The 17,934-nt window shown below is 33.4% G+C and overlaps 1 protein-coding gene across 1 annotated transcript; it reads left to right on the plus strand.

Annotated features, from left to right (window-relative positions):
- The first annotated feature begins 11,799 nt into the window (after nucleotides 1-11,799).
- Nucleotides 11,800-15,176, plus strand: LOC105973959 (uncharacterized). The gene is made up of 2 exons (XM_088815434.1): nucleotides 11,800-13,045; nucleotides 14,995-15,176. Exons 1-2 carry the CDS (start codon nucleotides 11,946-11,948, stop codon nucleotides 15,032-15,034), a joined length of 1,140 nt encoding a protein of 379 aa, XP_088671560.1. The 5' UTR covers nucleotides 11,800-11,945; the 3' UTR covers nucleotides 15,035-15,176.
- The last annotated feature ends 2,758 nt before the right edge of the window (nucleotides 15,177-17,934 follow it).

A 17,934-nucleotide genomic window follows, 5' to 3' on the forward strand; every position in this document is an offset into this window, starting at 1 on the left:
ACAGGAGTAAATGGAAAGGTAAGTAATAAAAACATTTATTTATCCTTCTTAGAACTCAAAGTACCATGTCAATTTACAAGATAAGTAGAGTGCAACACCATTTTGTTAAAGTACAGTTCACACCAAAAACTTTCTTCTTCAAGAGCTCCTCCCCTTTCTTTAGAACAGGTTCATGACTATGAAATGTGGATAACATAACCAACACACGCACAATAAATATTCTGAAGATATATAAAAAATAATTTGGTACAAATTGTACAGAGCATAAAATAATACATACCTGTCTGCACAAGCAGCAATAAGACATCAATTGATAGGGGAGAGGAATAGACGTCAGATCGATTTTGGACGGAGATGTGGCACTATGTATATAAAATTGAACTAAAAAACACACGGAGTTATATACTTAATCAATCACATAATAACATGTATATATTACCATAAAGCACAACACAACAACACTAGCAGCGGCGAAATCCATCAGAAAAAATTGCCGCCTCACCGAGCACATCCGGACAGCCGCCGTAGAAATAAATAAATAAAACTTCATGAACAAATAAAAAACCCAAAATCAAGAAGGCGAATAATATTTAGGATACGTATTCTAAAAAATAAATAAAATAAAATAAAAAAGCTTGAATCGAGAACCAGAGAGTGGTATTTTTTGCCGAAGAAGACAGAAAATTTGCAGCGGCGGTGTTTTGTTGTGGGACAATGACGAACAAAATAAACGAGAGATAAGATGTGTTAGATCGTGGGAATAGGGTTTGAGAATTTAGATGGATATTATAATCATTATTATAAATTAATATTAAATAATGGGGTAGGAAAAAGGGTATAATAGTGAACTTGTATTAATTTTATTAATTAAAAATGTTTAGGATTTAACTTAAAAAGATGAAATTTTTTTGGACTTATTGTAACTGGGTTAGTCTAACGAGGGGGTGTTTGTCAAATAATCCCTTATTTTAAATGAGTTTGCACAATTAACAATTAACATAAACTTAGGGGTCACACAATTCAAAAAATATTAAATGAGTTTGTTTAAATGGTCAATTACAAATAGCGCTCCAACTATATTATTTTACCAAATGAGGGGGTATACCTCATTTTTCCTTGAATTTTATTGTACTTTACAACTCCAATTATATTTTAGAGGGTATTTGAGAAAACCCCTCATATGTCTTTTATAGTTAGTGTAGACCAAAAAAAGGTTTTCAAAAAAAAAATTCAAATACAAAATAAAAGTCAACTTCGGAAGAAGACCAGCGGTCTCCGTCGGCTGACCGGCGTCTCCGGTGGTGGCGGTCAAAATTGGGGTTAAATTAGAGTAAGGGTCAAAATTGGTTATTGTTAAGTGTATATTTTTACACTTTATCATATCTTTTTATTTGAGCTTTTGGTGTGTTTTAACGATAATTGGTGCTTAAAAAGTTGATTTATTGTATTTTAGGTACAAATTGAAGAATTGGAAAAGTATGGGGTCAAAACTGCAATTTTGGCGAAAATATGGGTCAAAAGTGAAAATATCAAAATTCTGAAGATTTAAAACTGAGACCCCCGTCCCAGTTTTAGTGCAAATTGTGAGACCCCCGTCCGAGACTCCGAAATTGCGCAGTAAAGGAATTTTAATTGCACAAGGAAACTGCCTTCTTCCCCAAATTCTTCACCCTATATAAGACCAAGCCAAGCACACAATTGGGGATCCATCTTTGAACGCAAATTCAAGAGCATAGAAGATCAACGAAGATTCAAGCATAGTTTTTCTTATTTAATTTATTTATTTTATTTTATTTATCATAAGAATTACGAGTAGCTAAGTCTTTATTTCTAGGATTTTATTTGGAACCCTATGTGGGATTTATGAACCCTTTTTTATGATTTTATGCAAATTTTAATTCCGGATTATTTCTTCTACTTGTTTTATTAAGTGCATGAACTTGATCAACTTATGTGCTTTTATGTTATTGTTAATCGCATGAATCGGAAGATCGGGTTAATAATTAGAACTGTGGTAGAAGAGCCTTTGTGGTATTAACATAGGAATATAGTTAATCTCTTAGGTAGCCATTATTGAGATTTGTGTTTAATGCTGTGTTCTAGAATTAATTGCATAGGAATATAGTAATTGAATCTAGAGTATTAGAATCGTAATACACGCGGAAGCGGGTTATGATTATTTTAGCATCTCAGGTTAATAATCCGGGTTAATTGCTTGCATAATTGAAGGAATTGGGGGAATAATAATCACATAGGGGGAAGAATAAAATCCTAGGCTTACTTATCTTGATTAAATCTTCGTTTTAAATTGCTTTCTTGTTTTTGTCTTTTTAATTGTTTTAGTTTAATTTAGCTTATTAATCATCTTTCGACTGTGTAGGGTGGGCTTGATAACAATTGGTAGAATTTAGCGTCTAGGATTAGATAATTAAATATTCCCTGTGGGTTCGATATCCGGACTTAATTGTCCACTATATTACTTGTACGATACGTGCACTTGCGTGTAGGTTTTCGCCCAACAAGTTTTTGGCGCCGTTGCCGGGGAATATTTTAATTATTTATTTTATTCTAGCTCTAAATTTGAACAATTTTCACGATTCACCCAAATTATTTTTTTATTTTTTTCGTTTTAATATATTTTTTTTTTCTTTGGTTACATGTCAGGTTACAATTTTCGCGCAACTCAAACGGGATATGAATGGCTTCCGTCTGGCGAATACCTCCAAAATACCTATAATATGCCGTTACTTTGTTCAAGATGTGGTGGAGATCATTACACTAACCAATGTTGGTATGCACCGAAGGCGAATAATTTCATAGATAATACCAACAGAGGTTACTGGAACACATACACCAACACGTACGAGCAGAGCAATTCAAGCCAAGATTTCCACAATTTTCAACATCGTGAGCCGCAATTTGATGATTTTCAAACCTATTATGCAAAGCCACGAGAACCCACTATTGAGGAGTGTTATAGGAAATCCATCCTTGAAGATTTTATGAAATCCACTCAAGCATCTATCCGAAGACTTGAAATAATGTTGGAAGAGATGAAGCTCAAGAGGTCTCTTGAAAATATTTCAGACAATATCGAGAATGGTTGCAACAAAGAAAATTCGTCTGAAACTTGTGATGAGAAAAATCCTTTAGACCTAGAAAATAGTGTCGATGAGAGGGAAAAAGAAATTACGAAGACACTTGAAGATGATGAATCAGACAATGAAATCGAGCTCAACTCCAAAGATGTCTCGGAACAAGAGAAGAAGGAGATGGATGTGGTTAATGCAAATATTCAAATTGATGATCTTATTATTATTCCTGACGTGGCTTTGAAGGCATCAATAAAGGTTGATGAGAAGACAAATGTGTTTGAAGTGGAGGTTATACGCGGACTTGAGGTTTTTGTGTACCGATTTGAGGGAGCGGGTGATGAAGACCCCATCTTGGCTTCGTACCGATTGATTACAACCAAGAAAATTTACAAGCTAAAGTGGACCCTGACATATTGCAATCCTATCCCTGTATCGGTTGCAATTGAAGTGACAAAGCTCATGGATGGGTGCGCAATCTACAAGGCTTTGGATTGGACATAGCGATTTCAAGAAGCAAAGTCTGGCTGAAGACTTTAAACTTAGCGCTTCTCGGGAGGCAACCCGAGCTTTATTGTTTTTCGTAGTTTTCGTTAATTTTTTCGTTTCGTTTTTTTTTATTTTCATAAGCATGCATTCTAATTCACTATTTGAATTTTACTTTTCAGGGTCGAAAACGTGATCGAGGGTCGAGTCGGCCGTCCGAAAAAAAAAAAAAAAAAAAAAATAAAAAAATAAAAAAAAATTGCACCACTGCCTGTGGGACGGCCGTCCCACAAATAGGTGTAAATGTGGGACCCCCGTCCCACAACCAGTAGAAAAAAAAAAAAAAAAAAAAAAAAAAAAAAAAAATCGTATTGCTTTCCCGCCAATTCTCATACCCCGATGACGACGATTCCGACTAAATCAGGTGTTTTCTATCCTTAAACTTTGTGCTAATTTCGTTGAGGGCAACGAAAATTTTAAGTTTGGGGGTGTGAAAAACATGTTATTTTTGTGCTTATTTGTTTTAGTTTGCATGCATTAGGTTTTATTCGTTTTTATTGTTTTTCTCGTTTTTCCGGAATATAAAAAAAAAAAAAAAAAAAAAAAAAAATTGCTTGAGTCGAATGCATCGATGATTGATGATGATGAGAGATGATCAATGTTTGATGATGAAATTGCTTGTTTTATGTGATAAGGATTTGATGTTTGTTTAGCTTTCGATTCAACGGGACGTAGAAGCGAATTATTGCTAGGAATCACATTTTGTGCATTGCTTTTGTTGAATGTTTTGTATTTTAAATTTGGAATTAATTTGTGCTAGATCATGCTATGTTCGGTTTTAAGACTCACCTTAGGAAATTTATGATACGAAGTATTGAGTAGTGAGTGATTTGGGATATGATTTGGGCCTTCTTTGAACCATTTGAGCCTTTCAAGCCGACCTTTTTATCGAAATTCCTTAGAACCTTGATTTGAGCCTCGGAGAAAAGGTGTTCTTTCTTTTAGCCATGTGTATAAGGTAGAAAAGTGGAGACTCTTGAAAAAAATTACCCCTTGGAGTTCGGTCGAAATTTATTTATAAGGTCCTTCTTCTTCTTCTTCGAAAAAAAAAAAAAAAAAAAAAAAAAAAAAAAGAAATAAAAAGAAGACAAATATATATGCTTCTATATATATATAAAAAAAAAAAAAAAAAAAAAAAAAAAAAAAAAAAAAGAAAAAGAAGAAGAAGAGACTAGAAAGGAGAAATAAGGACTAGTTGGTGAATTATTTTTGAAAACTCGACCCCTTGCCTCAAAAGAAAAAGTGGAGACCTTTGAACTTTTGAGACTCGAGTTTACTAAAGTCCGTAGAGGTGAATTCATTGTTTCAAACGCCTATCTTTCAAATTTTGGCGTAATCACCTAAATTCAAGAAGAATAGCCACACATACACATATTTCCTACCTCGAACCAAAGAGCCTAACAATTGAAAGCCACAAAGCCCCAATGATCCCAATAGCTTAATGTTCGATATTAGTAGAGTAGAATAATTTGGTGAATATTTGGAGTCAAGCATATGCATGTAAGTATAAATTCTTTCTATCTTTAATTTGCAAATATTGGATGCTTGAAGCAATTGTATGAATTGTGGTTTTTGGTAATGGTGAGTGACTAAGTGTTGTTGAATTTTGAGCTTGCGAATGCCTAAGAATTGTCATTATAATTGCAAGTTCTGAAAACGTGAAGTTGATCATTGATCTATGTGATGAGATGTTATCGTTGAGTTATTTGCTTGTTGGTAGATTTTGCTTGAGGACAAGCAAAAGTTCAAGTTTGGGGGTGTGTTAAGTGTATATTTTTACACTTTATCATATCTTTTTATTTGAGCTTTTGGTGTGTTTTAACGATAATTGGTGCTTAAAAAGTTGATTTATTGTATTTTAGGTACAAATTGAAGAATTGGAAAAGTATGGGGTCAAAACTGCAATTTTGGCGAAAATATGGGTCAAAAGTGAAAATATCAAAATTCTGAAGATTTAAAGCTGAGACCCCCGTCCCAGTTTTAGTGCAAATTGTGAGACCCCCGTCCGAGACTCCGAAATTGCGCAGTAAAGGAATTTTAATTGCACAAGGAAACTGCCTTCTTCCCCAAATTCTTCACCCTATATAAGACCAAGCCAAGCACACAATTGGGGATCCATCTTTGAACGCAAATTCAAGAGCATAGAAGATCAACGAAGATTCAAGCATAGTTTTTCTTATTTAATTTATTTATTTTATTTTATTTATCATAAGAATTACGAGTAGCTAAGTCTTTATTTCTAGGATTTTATTTGGAACCCTATGTGGGATTTATGAACCCTTTTTTATGATTTTATGCAAATTTTAATTCCGGATTATTTCTTCTACTTGTTTTATTAAGTGCATGAACTTGATCAACTTATGTGCTTTTATGTTATTGTTAATCGCATGAATCGGAAGATCGGGTTAATAATTAGAACTGTGGTAGAAGAGCCTTTGTGGTATTAACATAGGAATATAGTTAATCTCTTAGGTAGCCATTATTGAGATTTGTGCTTAATGCTGTGTTCTAGAATTAATTGCATAGGAATATAGTAATTGAATCTAGAGTATTAGAATCGTAATACACGCGGAAGCGGGTTATGATTATTTTAGCATCTCAGGTTAATAATCCGGGTTAATTGCTTGCATAATTGAAGGAATTGGGGGAATAATAATCACATAGGGGGAAGAATAAAATCCTAGGCTTACTTATCTTGATTAAATCTTCGTTTTAAATTGCTTTCTTGTTTTTGTCTTTTTAATTGTTTTAGTTTAATTTAGCTTATTAATCATCTTTCGACTGTGTAGGGTGGGCTTGATAACAATTGGTAGAATTTAGCGTCTAGGATTAGATAATTAAATATTCCCTGTGGGTTCGATATCCGGACTTAATTGTCCACTATATTACTTGTACGATACGTGCACTTGCGTGTAGGTTTTCGGCCAACAGTTATGTGTGAAATTGGGGGGCTAAATTGGGGTGTAAATCATGAAATTGGAGTTGAATTAGGGTTTTAAGGAGTTGGGGGTAATTTCGATATATATAAAAAGGTTTTCCTTATTTGCAAATAAGTTTGAATGATCTCGATTTATTTGGAAGACAAAAAGTTAGATGTCCCATTTTAATTAAGTGCTATTGTCATGTGCGTATTTGTCATTTGCTCTTATTAAAATAGGGTTCTATTTTGATAACTCATCCATCCGGAAGTAAAATTACATCCTAGATAAATAACTATCAAATATTCTCCTAAAAGATAGGAGCACGTGAAAAAAAAAACCTCAACATAATTGAGTTTTCTTTGCGTAAAAATCACAATAGAATTAAGTTTTCTTGACGTCTTCAACAAATTTCCCCTAGCAAAAATAAAAAATAAAAAAATCTATGTGTATATATAAACATTTCGCTGCTTCAAAACTCTCCACAAAATTATTACTGTTGTACTCACTATTGAAGAAACTCCAAGCAATTGTTCAATTGTTCAATTTTACCATAAAAATCGGTTTTTGTGGTTATTTAAAATGGATTACAATATAAATAATATATAAATAACGATAAATTTGTTCGATAAAGTTCCGCCGAGGTAGGGATAATATCCGAGCAGGCCGGCCAGGTAAAGATACAAACTTTGGGGGAGCGGGAATAGACCAAATAAATTTCCAACTTTTTTTTACCGTTCCACTAATTGCCCCATCTCGGTGACTCGACGAATCCTTCGTGTGCACTCGACCTGCAAGAATAACTTGATAGCATGATTTCTCAGAGAAGTTTCCACTCGATGTATAGTCCCAGATTACCGTATGTTTTGAAAGATCCTTCCACTAGGAACCGCTAGTATTCGATGATTATCCACTGGCCAAAAGAATTCCGATAAAATATTTGTGTTCCATGATCGGATATTTGGGTCGATGAGATCAACCACCACGTTTGGAAATGAGGAGTTGATTGGTCTTCCTGTAACAATTCGAAATGCCCCGTCTTCCACTAACCATGGGTCACCCCAAATTGCAGTTTCTCGACCATTAATCCACTCTAAAGCATCCCATAATATAGGATGGAATAGCTTGTAGGACTGACTTGATAAGAACCTCTTTCCCCTGCCTTCGATATCTTCTTTTCGCACCAGCCTTTGATTTTATTCCAAACACTATCTCTGAGGTAACCAAAAACCGCCTTACTAGATGATTCCATCGAAGACAGCATACCCAAGTACTTGTCATGTTTATCCACCACTTGAAATCGAAGAATATTTGCAATCACCCTCCTTCTCCTACTCGTAGTAGATGGACAGAAAACCATGGTAGATTTATCCAAGTTAATTAGTTGACCCGAGGCAAGCACATACTCATCAAGAATACGCCTAAGGGTGGACACACTCAACACAGTAGCATGGGAAAAAATAAGTGTATCATCTGCGAAGCAAAGGTTCGAGATCGGCGGAGCCGTCGGAGCAATTTTGATGCCTTGAATATCTCCACTATCGGCCGCCTTTTGGATTATCGAGATAAGGGACTCAATGCAACAAATGAAGAGATAAGGCGAAAGGCTAGGGGATCGCCCTGACGAAGCCCCCTATTATTCCAATAATTACATAATCGAACCAAACTAGTAATCATTGAACAAAAATGCATAAGAAAGAGATGAAACACATAACACAATCAATTCAATCAAGCTAGAGGGAAAACCGAGACGACTCAAGATTCTTCTAAAAAAAACCCACTCGATCCGATCATATGCCTTACTAACGTCCAGTTTAAAAATGGTCATTTGTGTGAGAGTACCAAAAAAAATGCAGAAAAAATTGCATAATTTGCTCGCGAGTAAGCAACTCGAACTAGCATCAAGGATCTAAATGACTTTTACCGAATAGTCTAGTATTTGCAACCAAAAAACTAAAATCATTACAGGATGAAAAACGTAGGTAATAAGTTTTACATACGAAAGAACGAAGTCGTCTTCCAGCATTAATAATTCTCTTATGCCTTTATGTGTGAAGTATTTTAGTACAGTTAAACCTCAATAAATTAATACAGTCGGGACTAGATAAATTCTATTAATTTAGCGAATTATTAAATTATCGAGTTAATAATTTAACACGTTATCACCGAGTCGGGACTGAGATAAACTATTATTTAAGCGAGATTATTAATTTATTGAGTATTAATTTATCGATGTTCTACTGTATAACATTTAGGGCAAATGACAAATAGGACCATAGGGCTAGACTTAAAATGCATATAACTCCAGACAAGTAAAAGTTTTACAAATAAACCCATCCCATATATTTGTCTAAAATACACTTCATAATATAATTTTCATCAATTTCATCCATTATACTCTAACTTCATCAATATTGCACATTGACCCCAGATTTGAACAAATAAATCACATTAACCCCCCATTTTCACAAATTTTTGATTTTTTTGATTTTTTTTCCAGCCAGATTCCTGCGTTGAATGTTATTTTATTTTTTACTAAAATATTTTTCCCTGCCTGTCAGCCGCCATTGACTTTTTATTAACCTTTTTTTCTTCTACCTAAATTACTGTCGGAGACAGTAATATTAAATGCCAAATAGTAATATTACTATTGTCGGAGACAATAATAATACGGTCAGGACATAATACTGCAGGTCAAGACGATAAAATTAATTAATACATTAATATTACTGTGTTAACAACAATAGTACTGTCAGACAGTAATATTACAGTTATGACAGTAATATTACTGTCTTTGACAATATTATTATTGTATATGACTGCAAAATTTGTCTTTGACAATAAGATTATTGTATTTGACTGCAATATTACTGTTGAGACAGTAATATCGCAGGCTAAGACAGTAATATTAATGAAAAATAGTTATATAAAAAAAGGTTAACGCCGGAGACCGGCGGTCAACGGATGCTGACGTGCCGGAAATGAAATTCAGAAAAAAAAAATCAAAACAAGAAAAAAGTCAACGCAGGAGATCGGCAGTGGTTATCAAACTTGGTTAATTGGTGAGGCAAAATTGGTGTATAAATAAGAATTAGGGTTTCAAGGAGTTGTGAGTAATTTTGGTATATACGAAAGAGTTTTACGTATTAGCGAATAAGGTTGAATGGGGTGGATATAGTTGCAAGAAAAAAATATAGGATGCCCTTTTTTAATTAAATGCCTTTGTCATGGGACTAGTTGACATTTGCTCTAAAATTTAAGCGAGATGTTCGTATTATTTTTTAGGGCAAATGGCAAATAGGCCCATAACAAGGGCACTTAATTAAAAGAGGGACATCCAACTTTTTTGTCTTTCAAATAAATCCAGTTCATTCAAACTTATTTGTAGTAATGAAAATCCTTTTATATATACCAAAATTACCCCCAATTCATTGAAACCCAATTCAACTATAATTTCATGATTTACACCCCAATTTAGCACAATTTCATCAATTAACCACTTTTAACCATAATTTCAATTTTGACCCGCCACCACCAGAGATCGCCGGTCGCCGTCGTTGACTTTTTTTTTTTCCCGAATTTTTTTTTTCGGCCGGTTAACTGCCGTTGACCGCCGGGTCTCAGCGTTGACTTTTTTTTTTTTTTTTTTTTTTTTTTTTTTTTTTTTTTATAATTTTGTTTTTTCTTGAAAAGCATATTATAATTAATATTACTGTCTTGACTGCTAAATTAGTGTCTCCGACAGTTAAATAACTGTCGGAGACAGTAATTTAACTGTTAATTGACTTTTTTTTTTCTTCAAAAATATTTTAATTAATATTACTGTCTACGCTGCTAAAGTACTGTCTCCAGCAGTTATTTAACTATCGGACAGTAATTTAACTATTAATTGACTTTTTTTTTTTTTTTTTATATTTTAATTAATATTACAGTATTCGTTGCTAAATTACTGCCTGCAGCAGTTATTTAACTGTCGGAGACACTAATTTAACTGTTAATTGACTTTTTTATTCTTAAAAAAAATATTTTTAATTAATATTACTGTATTCGTTGCTAAATTACTGTCTCCAGCAGTTATTTAACTGTCGGAGACAGTAATTTAACTGTTAATTAACTTTTTTTTAAAAAAAAAAATTCTTAAAAAAATTATTTTAATTAATATTACTGCCTTGGCTGCTAAATTACTGTCTCCAACAATAATTGAACTGTCTTAGACAATAATATTAATAATATTACTGTTCGGGAAAATAATATTCATAATATTACTGTCCCAAACTGTAATATTACTGTCTGAGACAGTAATTTAGTAGCCAAAACTAGAGCTGGGACTGGGTTGGGTCGGTCGATTACCAGCCTAAAAACTGACCCATCCGTCAAACCATTTTTGCTCAAATTTGAAAACCGTTGCCAACCCAAACTTGGCGGAACACGGTCTTTATTTTATATTTTAACAAAATTTTAATAGTATAGTTGGATGATTGATAATTATCGGTCAACCAACTTTACATAATATTAGAAACCACCAACCAACCCATTATAGATGGGTTGGTTGAAATTTTCGACCCGATCCAGTGGGTCGGTTAAAAATTGATTATCCGCCTAAAAATATGGTCGGTAATGGGTCGGTTGGTGGATAAAAACCAACCCAGTCCCAGCCCTAGCCAAAACAATAATATTAATTAAAACTTTTTTTCTAAGAAAAAAAATTAAAAAAAAAAAGAAAAAAAAAAGTCAACGTCGAAGACCGGCGGTCAACGGTGGTTGACCGGTCGGAAAAAAATTTCAGGAAAAAAAAAGTTTTCAAAAAACAAAAGTCAAGCCCGGAAAAAAAAAATCAGAAAAAAAAATTATTTTCTGAAAAAAAATATTTTTTGGGGGTTAATGTGATATATTTGTTTAAATCCGGGGTCAATGTGTAATAATAAGGAAGTTAGTGCATAATGGATGTAATTGATAAGAATTATATTATGGAGGGTATTTTACACTAAAGACATGCGGATGAGTTTTATTGAGAGACTGTTTTTGTTGTGGAACAATGTGCATTTAAGTCCCATGTGACGGGCCTTTTTGCCATTCGCCCTATTTTTTAAATAGAAGAGGTGTATATGCAAATTATATCTCACTTAATTGGGGCTCTATGTAATTTACTCAATCTTATGGGCGAAAATTGAGTTTCTAACAAATCAACTGTCAAAAATGAATGAATTGAGATCAACTGCGGCCACTTTCCCTGCCAGGAGCCCTAGAACAGCTTAAGCAGCCGTGCTTTGCATTTCTCAGGCAAGTGGAATTCTCTTCTTCAACTTTAAACAGAATACATTCATTCATATATATATATATATATATATATATATATATATATATAAAAGGTGCTGTATCTATAATAAATATGGCTGCATTTGTACGCCGAAAATCCATCTCTCTGTTATTGAAGAAACTTTCATCTCCGTGCAAATCCATCTTTGATTTCTCAATCTGTCCCCGTTTGTATAATTCCACTACAGAATCGTCTAGTGCAACGCAACCCGTAATCGATTCGGATTTAGCAAATCTAAACAAAACCGAAAAATCCGATCTTGTTATTTCATTCTTCAAAGAAGGTGGGTTTTCGAGCACCCAATTGGGGAAAATCGTGAAATACAAACCCTCTTTGGTATCAGCTAATCTCGAGAAATCAATCAAGCCCAAAATCAAGATTTTCCAGGACTTAGGGTTTTCGGGCAACGACATTGCCGATATAGCGTCGCATAACCCGTCGATTTTGTTTCGGAGCGCGAACAATATCCTCATCCCCTCGTTATCCGTGCTCAGGGGTTTGTTGGGATCCAACGACGAGGTGGCGAAGCTTCTAAAGAAATCGGGGTGGTTTTTGGTGAAAGATTTGGAGAAGACGTTACTGCCGAATGTCGATTTCTTGAAGAGCTGTTGTGTAACCATGGAACAGATTATTCGGACGGTGAACTCGTTCCCGAGGTTTCTATTACAGAATCCCGAAAATATAAGAAAATGTGCGAATAAGGCCGAGGAAATGGGCGTCAAAAGGGGTTCGAAAATGTTCATTCACGCGGTTCGGACAGTTGCTTCGATGAGCGACGAGACGTGGGAAATGAAGTTGCAGGCTTTTCGGGATCTCGGGTTTTCGGAAGACGACATTTTGAGGGCTTTTAGGAAGTCGGTTCCAGCTTTTGCTGTTTCTGTGGAGAAGATGAATAAGGTTAAAGAGGTTGTCGTTTCTAGCGGGAAGTACGACATGGCGTGTATCATCAGCCACCCGATATCGTTTATATGCAGCGTTGAAAAGAGGTATAAACCGAGGCTGCAAGTTTTAAGGATTTTGGAAAGTAAGAATTTGATTACAAAGTGGCCGAGCTTTAGTACAATGTACAGCATATCAGACAAGCAGTTTTTCGACAAATTTGTCGGCCCTTATCAACATCAAGTTGGCCATGTATCGATGCCAAAGTGTGCAACCCGTGGCAAAAAAATGAGGTTAAATGAATCTTGATTATGAAATTAATTTTATTATTTTAACTTTAGATTACCGAAGCCTAGAGTAAATCGTTTGGCCGATTGGAAGGTAAAGATACTTTTTGAGTATTCATACTATTTTGTATTCTTGATGCTAAACTTAGTTGTTTTGTACGATTCTTGGAAGGTTTTAGTATTGATGTTTTGTAACTGGCTTATCAATCGTGTAGCGAGAAATTTTACATCGGTGACTAGCCGTCTGTAATAGAACTGCATATGCGACGAACATCTTTTAGTATCTCCAAAGATCGATTTTTTACTTATCATTTTCATCTGTGATATGAAAAACTTAGATAATGTTTGGATTCGTTTTTAGAGTTATTTTCATTTTACTTTGCGGAAATATATTTCGAGGGAAACTGGTATTTTAGAAGAAAAATTTGAATAATAAAGTGAGCAAAATGAGTTTCTTAGTCCTGTAAGTTTGTTAGTTGGGAGATTTAGTTCACCTCATTTCAAAATTAGAATTTTAGTCTTGTAAATTACAAAATTTGAAAATATTGGTCCTATGACCTGCTATAATCGGTAATTCAATAATTAGTTGAGTGAGTTGGCACTTAATTTATACCGTGGCAGTCAAATTTATACCGTGGCAGTCAGATTGTTTCACTGTATAGTATAGCACTCAAATCATGTCGAGAAGAGAGAAATTTTTGAAATTGATTTGAGATGTTTTTTTGAAAAGCTTAAACAAACAGAAATCTGTTTCCGAAAAAGAGTAAAAATGAGATGGGAATAGAACCAAAACTTAGAGTTATTCTATTTATTGGGTACTTGAGCTTACTTTTTACTTAAACAATTTACTAAATTTGTTATTTATTAAATTCTAAATGTTTGGTAGCATTTTCATTTTCTTTCCACTCCCCCTCCGAAATGAATCTATGTTTGTTAAGTTTTTCAAAAACATTTCTAAAAATAATTTCAAAAATTTATCTCTTCTTCACACATGATGTGATCGTTACAGTAAAATACGTATTCACTAAAAAGCAAATGGACACCACTTTATGTTTCAACATTGTTTTTTGTCTTCTCCAAAAATATAAACAAACGTGACTCATTTCATTCTCAAAATTTATAAGTGTTTAGTTTCTAGGATTTTATTCGAACCCTATGTGGGATGTGAACCCAATTCTCTGATTTTATGCAAGTATTAATTCCAGATTATTTCTTCTACTTATTTTATTAAGTGCATGAACTTGATCACTTTATGTGCTTTATTGTTATTGTTAAATGCATGAAGATCGGATTAACAATTAGAAATATAGTAGAAGAGCCTCGGTGTTAGCATAGGAATATAGTTAACCTCTTAGGTAGCCATTTTGAGATTTGTGCTTAATGTTTTGTTCTTGGTTGAATTGCGTAGGAATACAATAATTTAGTCTTGAATAATATAATTGTAATACACGCGGAAGCGGGTTATGATTAAATTAGCATCTCAGGTTAATAATCCATATTATTTGCTTGCATAATTGACAGAATTGGGAGATCAATAATGACATAGGGTACGTGGAGATAAAATACTAGTGCTTATTCAGTTGATAAATCTTCGTGCTATTTGTTTTCTTGTTTTTGGTTGCTTTTTATTTGTGTTTTATATTTTAGTTTATTTTAGTTAATCTTCTCCAGATTCGACTATGTAGGGTGGGCTTGAACATAATTGTGAGAATTTATCGCTTAGAATTAGATAGTTGAATATTTCTCGTGGGATCGATACTCGGACTTTTAGTCCACGATATTACTTGTACAATACTTTAAAGAAGCAAAGTCTAGCTGAAGACTTAAAATCTAGCGCTTCTCGGGAGGCAACCCGAACATTTATCGTTTTATTTTCGTATTTCTAGTTGTTCTTATTTTTCTTAGAATTTGTATAAGCTTGCAATCTAATAATATAATCATGTTTGAATTTTCAGGTTGTATAACGGACACAAAAACACGAGATGGCCGTCTTAAAATCAAGCCAAAACTCCAGACGGATGTCCTAGATGATCAACAGAGACAATGCACCTACGCAAATTGGGATGGCCGTCCCAAAAACTATGCAAAAGTTGAGACGGCCGTCCCAAATAACCCCTCATAAAAAAAAGATTTTAAAAAAATTGCTTGGAAGATGAAGAGATGATGGAGTACCCGGGGAGGACGTTTCGACTAATCAAGGTGTATTGTATCCTTAAACTTCATTCTAATTACATTGAGGACAATGTCAATTTTAAGTTTGGGGGTGGAAAAACACCTTTCTATGTGCTTTATATGTTTTAGATTGCATGCCGTAGGATTTTTTTTTTTAGTTGTTTTCGGTTTTTTTTTTTTCTTTTTTTTTTTTTTTTTTTTTTTTTTTTTCTTAAAAAAAAAATTGAGTTGAGTGCATCGATGAATTATGATGATGGAAGATGGCCAATGTTTGATGATGAAATTACATGCTTTGTTGTAGCTATACTTGAATTTAGGTGAGCTTTCGATTCAAAGTAATTTAGGAGTTAGTCATTGTGGAGACTCATGAAGTATGTGTTGCTTTAGTTGAAAATTTTGTTTTTTAAACGTGGAGTTAACTTATCATATATCATATGAAGTTCGGTTTTAGAACTCACTTTAGCAATTTGTAGAGTGAAGTATTGAGTCCTTGAGTGATTTGTGATGTGATTTGAGGCTTCGTTGAACTATTTGAGCCTTTCAAGCCTACATTTTAACGAATTATCACTAGAACCTTGATTTGGATCTTGGAGAAACGGTGTTCATTCTTTTAGCTAAAGTAAAGTGGGTAGATTAGATGGAGTTTTCTTGAAAAAAATATCCCTTGGAGTTTGCTTGGAAAATTTGTTACCTTTTTCTTCTTCTCGAAAAAAAAAAGAAAAGAAAAACAAAAAAAAAAAGAGAAAAAGAAAGAAGAAGAAGAGAACTAGAAGGGAAAAAGAGGACATGCGAAAATATTCAAATAAGAACTCAAACCATAACTCAAAAGCAAAAGTGGAGACTTTTGAACTCTTGAGAATCGAGTAGAGTAATAAGTCCTTAGGACATCTCCAACGGAGTCTCAAAATTTCATTTGGCTGCATAATATAGAAATTGTGCAACAAATCCAACACCAACAAGAAATTTAGAGGGGCTCTAAATTTTCAATTTTTTGCAAAATCTCCAAAGTGTTCTTAAATATGTATTGGTTTCGAGACTCAGATTTAATGGGACCCAACTTCAAACAAGACTAATTTTTTTCAATTTAAATTTTGAATTTAATTTTTTTTAAATAAAAATTAAAAAATTTGAATAATTTGCAAATGTGACCGATGGTTTTGTACGGTAAGAAAAAAAATGAAAAAACATAAATACCTCTAATTGTTCTTCATCTTCTTCTAAATGTTCAGATTGTGAGTTTTTTTTTTTTTTTTTTTTTTTTTTCAATGCTTGTAGATATTGGGAATTTGGTTGGGTTTGTGGCTCAGTGAATGAAGAAATTAGAAGTAGGGGGTTGGGTTGATTTCAATTCTTGAAGAAATTTGTAGCATATTTTTTTTTCTTTCTCTCTGTTTATGGCGTCTTACGAACAGAGAGAATAAAAATGGGGGAGGAGAGGCTGTAGGTTTAGAAGAGAGCAAAAAAAAAAAAGAAAAAGGAAAGAAATAAAAAGAGGAAATAAACATGTGGAGGTGAAAGGCGGTGCACAATTAGTGGAAGTTTACCAATCTTTAATTATTAAGTATTTAAGTAGTTTATTTTGTTTTGGGGTTTTTTTTTGAGTAATTAGTTTATTTTATTTTTAGGTTTAGTAAATTTAATTCTTTTATATTTAGTTTAATGACGTACCATTTAGTTGTTTTTTAACAGTAATGGAAGATCTTAGAAGGAATTTCAAGGGGCCGTAATTTTTCTTCTGAAGATGATGCATCTTTGTGCCGAGCTTCTATAGCGATTAGTGAAGATCCACTTATTGGAAAAAAAATCAATGACTACAATGTGGAAGCGAATACAAGAAAAAATTCACGAATTTGTTCCTGATAGAGGTGATAAGAGAACAACAAAAAGTCTGAAATCCCAATGGACGAAAATCAATCAAAGTTGTACAAGATTTGCTGAATGTGTTGCTCAAATAAATTTGAGGCCAAGACGCGGAGCAAGTGCCGTTGACAATGTGAGTGTTATTTATGTCGTGTTTTTTTTATTACTTATTTAATATTGTATTTGTTAAATGTTTGTTATTTTTGTTATCCAAAGTTGGATGATGCAAGACTACTATACCTTAGTAGTGAACGCAATTTTTTTAACTTGGATCATTGTTGGACAATTTTACAAGATGGCAATAAATGAGGGCTATCATTGAAGTTCAATTCTCCCAAAGTGCAAATATTACTTCAAGTCCGAACCTATTTTCACCCAAAATTTACCTGAATCATCAAACACCAACATAAGGCCGATGGGGCACAAAAAAGCTAGAAAGCAAAAAGATAAGGACTGTAAATGATATAACGTGACAAGCTGATTCAATGGCAAAAGTAGTGAGGGATTACCAAGAAAAAATTAGATTAAAACATATTTCAAAATTACGATGACGAGCATGTCCTCAGTTGAAACTCCAGAGAGGAAAACATGGTTGATTGATTCAACAACAAAATGCCATTATTGCAAAAAGGTCATCTCGTTCACTGAATTTCGATCCCGAAATGCCTCCATCTGATTAAGTATCTTGATGTTATTTTAATAGTTTATTTTTTTTTATTATCATTGATTATCTTAAAATTCGTTATTTTAATTGTTAATTTGAATTTCTAGTAATTTTTAATAAGTTAATAATATTAGTGTTAATTTTTTTTTATATATATAATTTCAAATAGTGAATTTATAGACAATCAATTAAAACGAGG

The sequence above is a fragment of the Erythranthe guttata genome, chromosome 3 (assembly GCF_056151865.1).
Source record: "Erythranthe guttata isolate IM_541 chromosome 3, IM_541, whole genome shotgun sequence".
Lineage (NCBI taxonomy): Eukaryota > Viridiplantae > Streptophyta > Magnoliopsida > Lamiales > Phrymaceae > Erythranthe > Erythranthe guttata.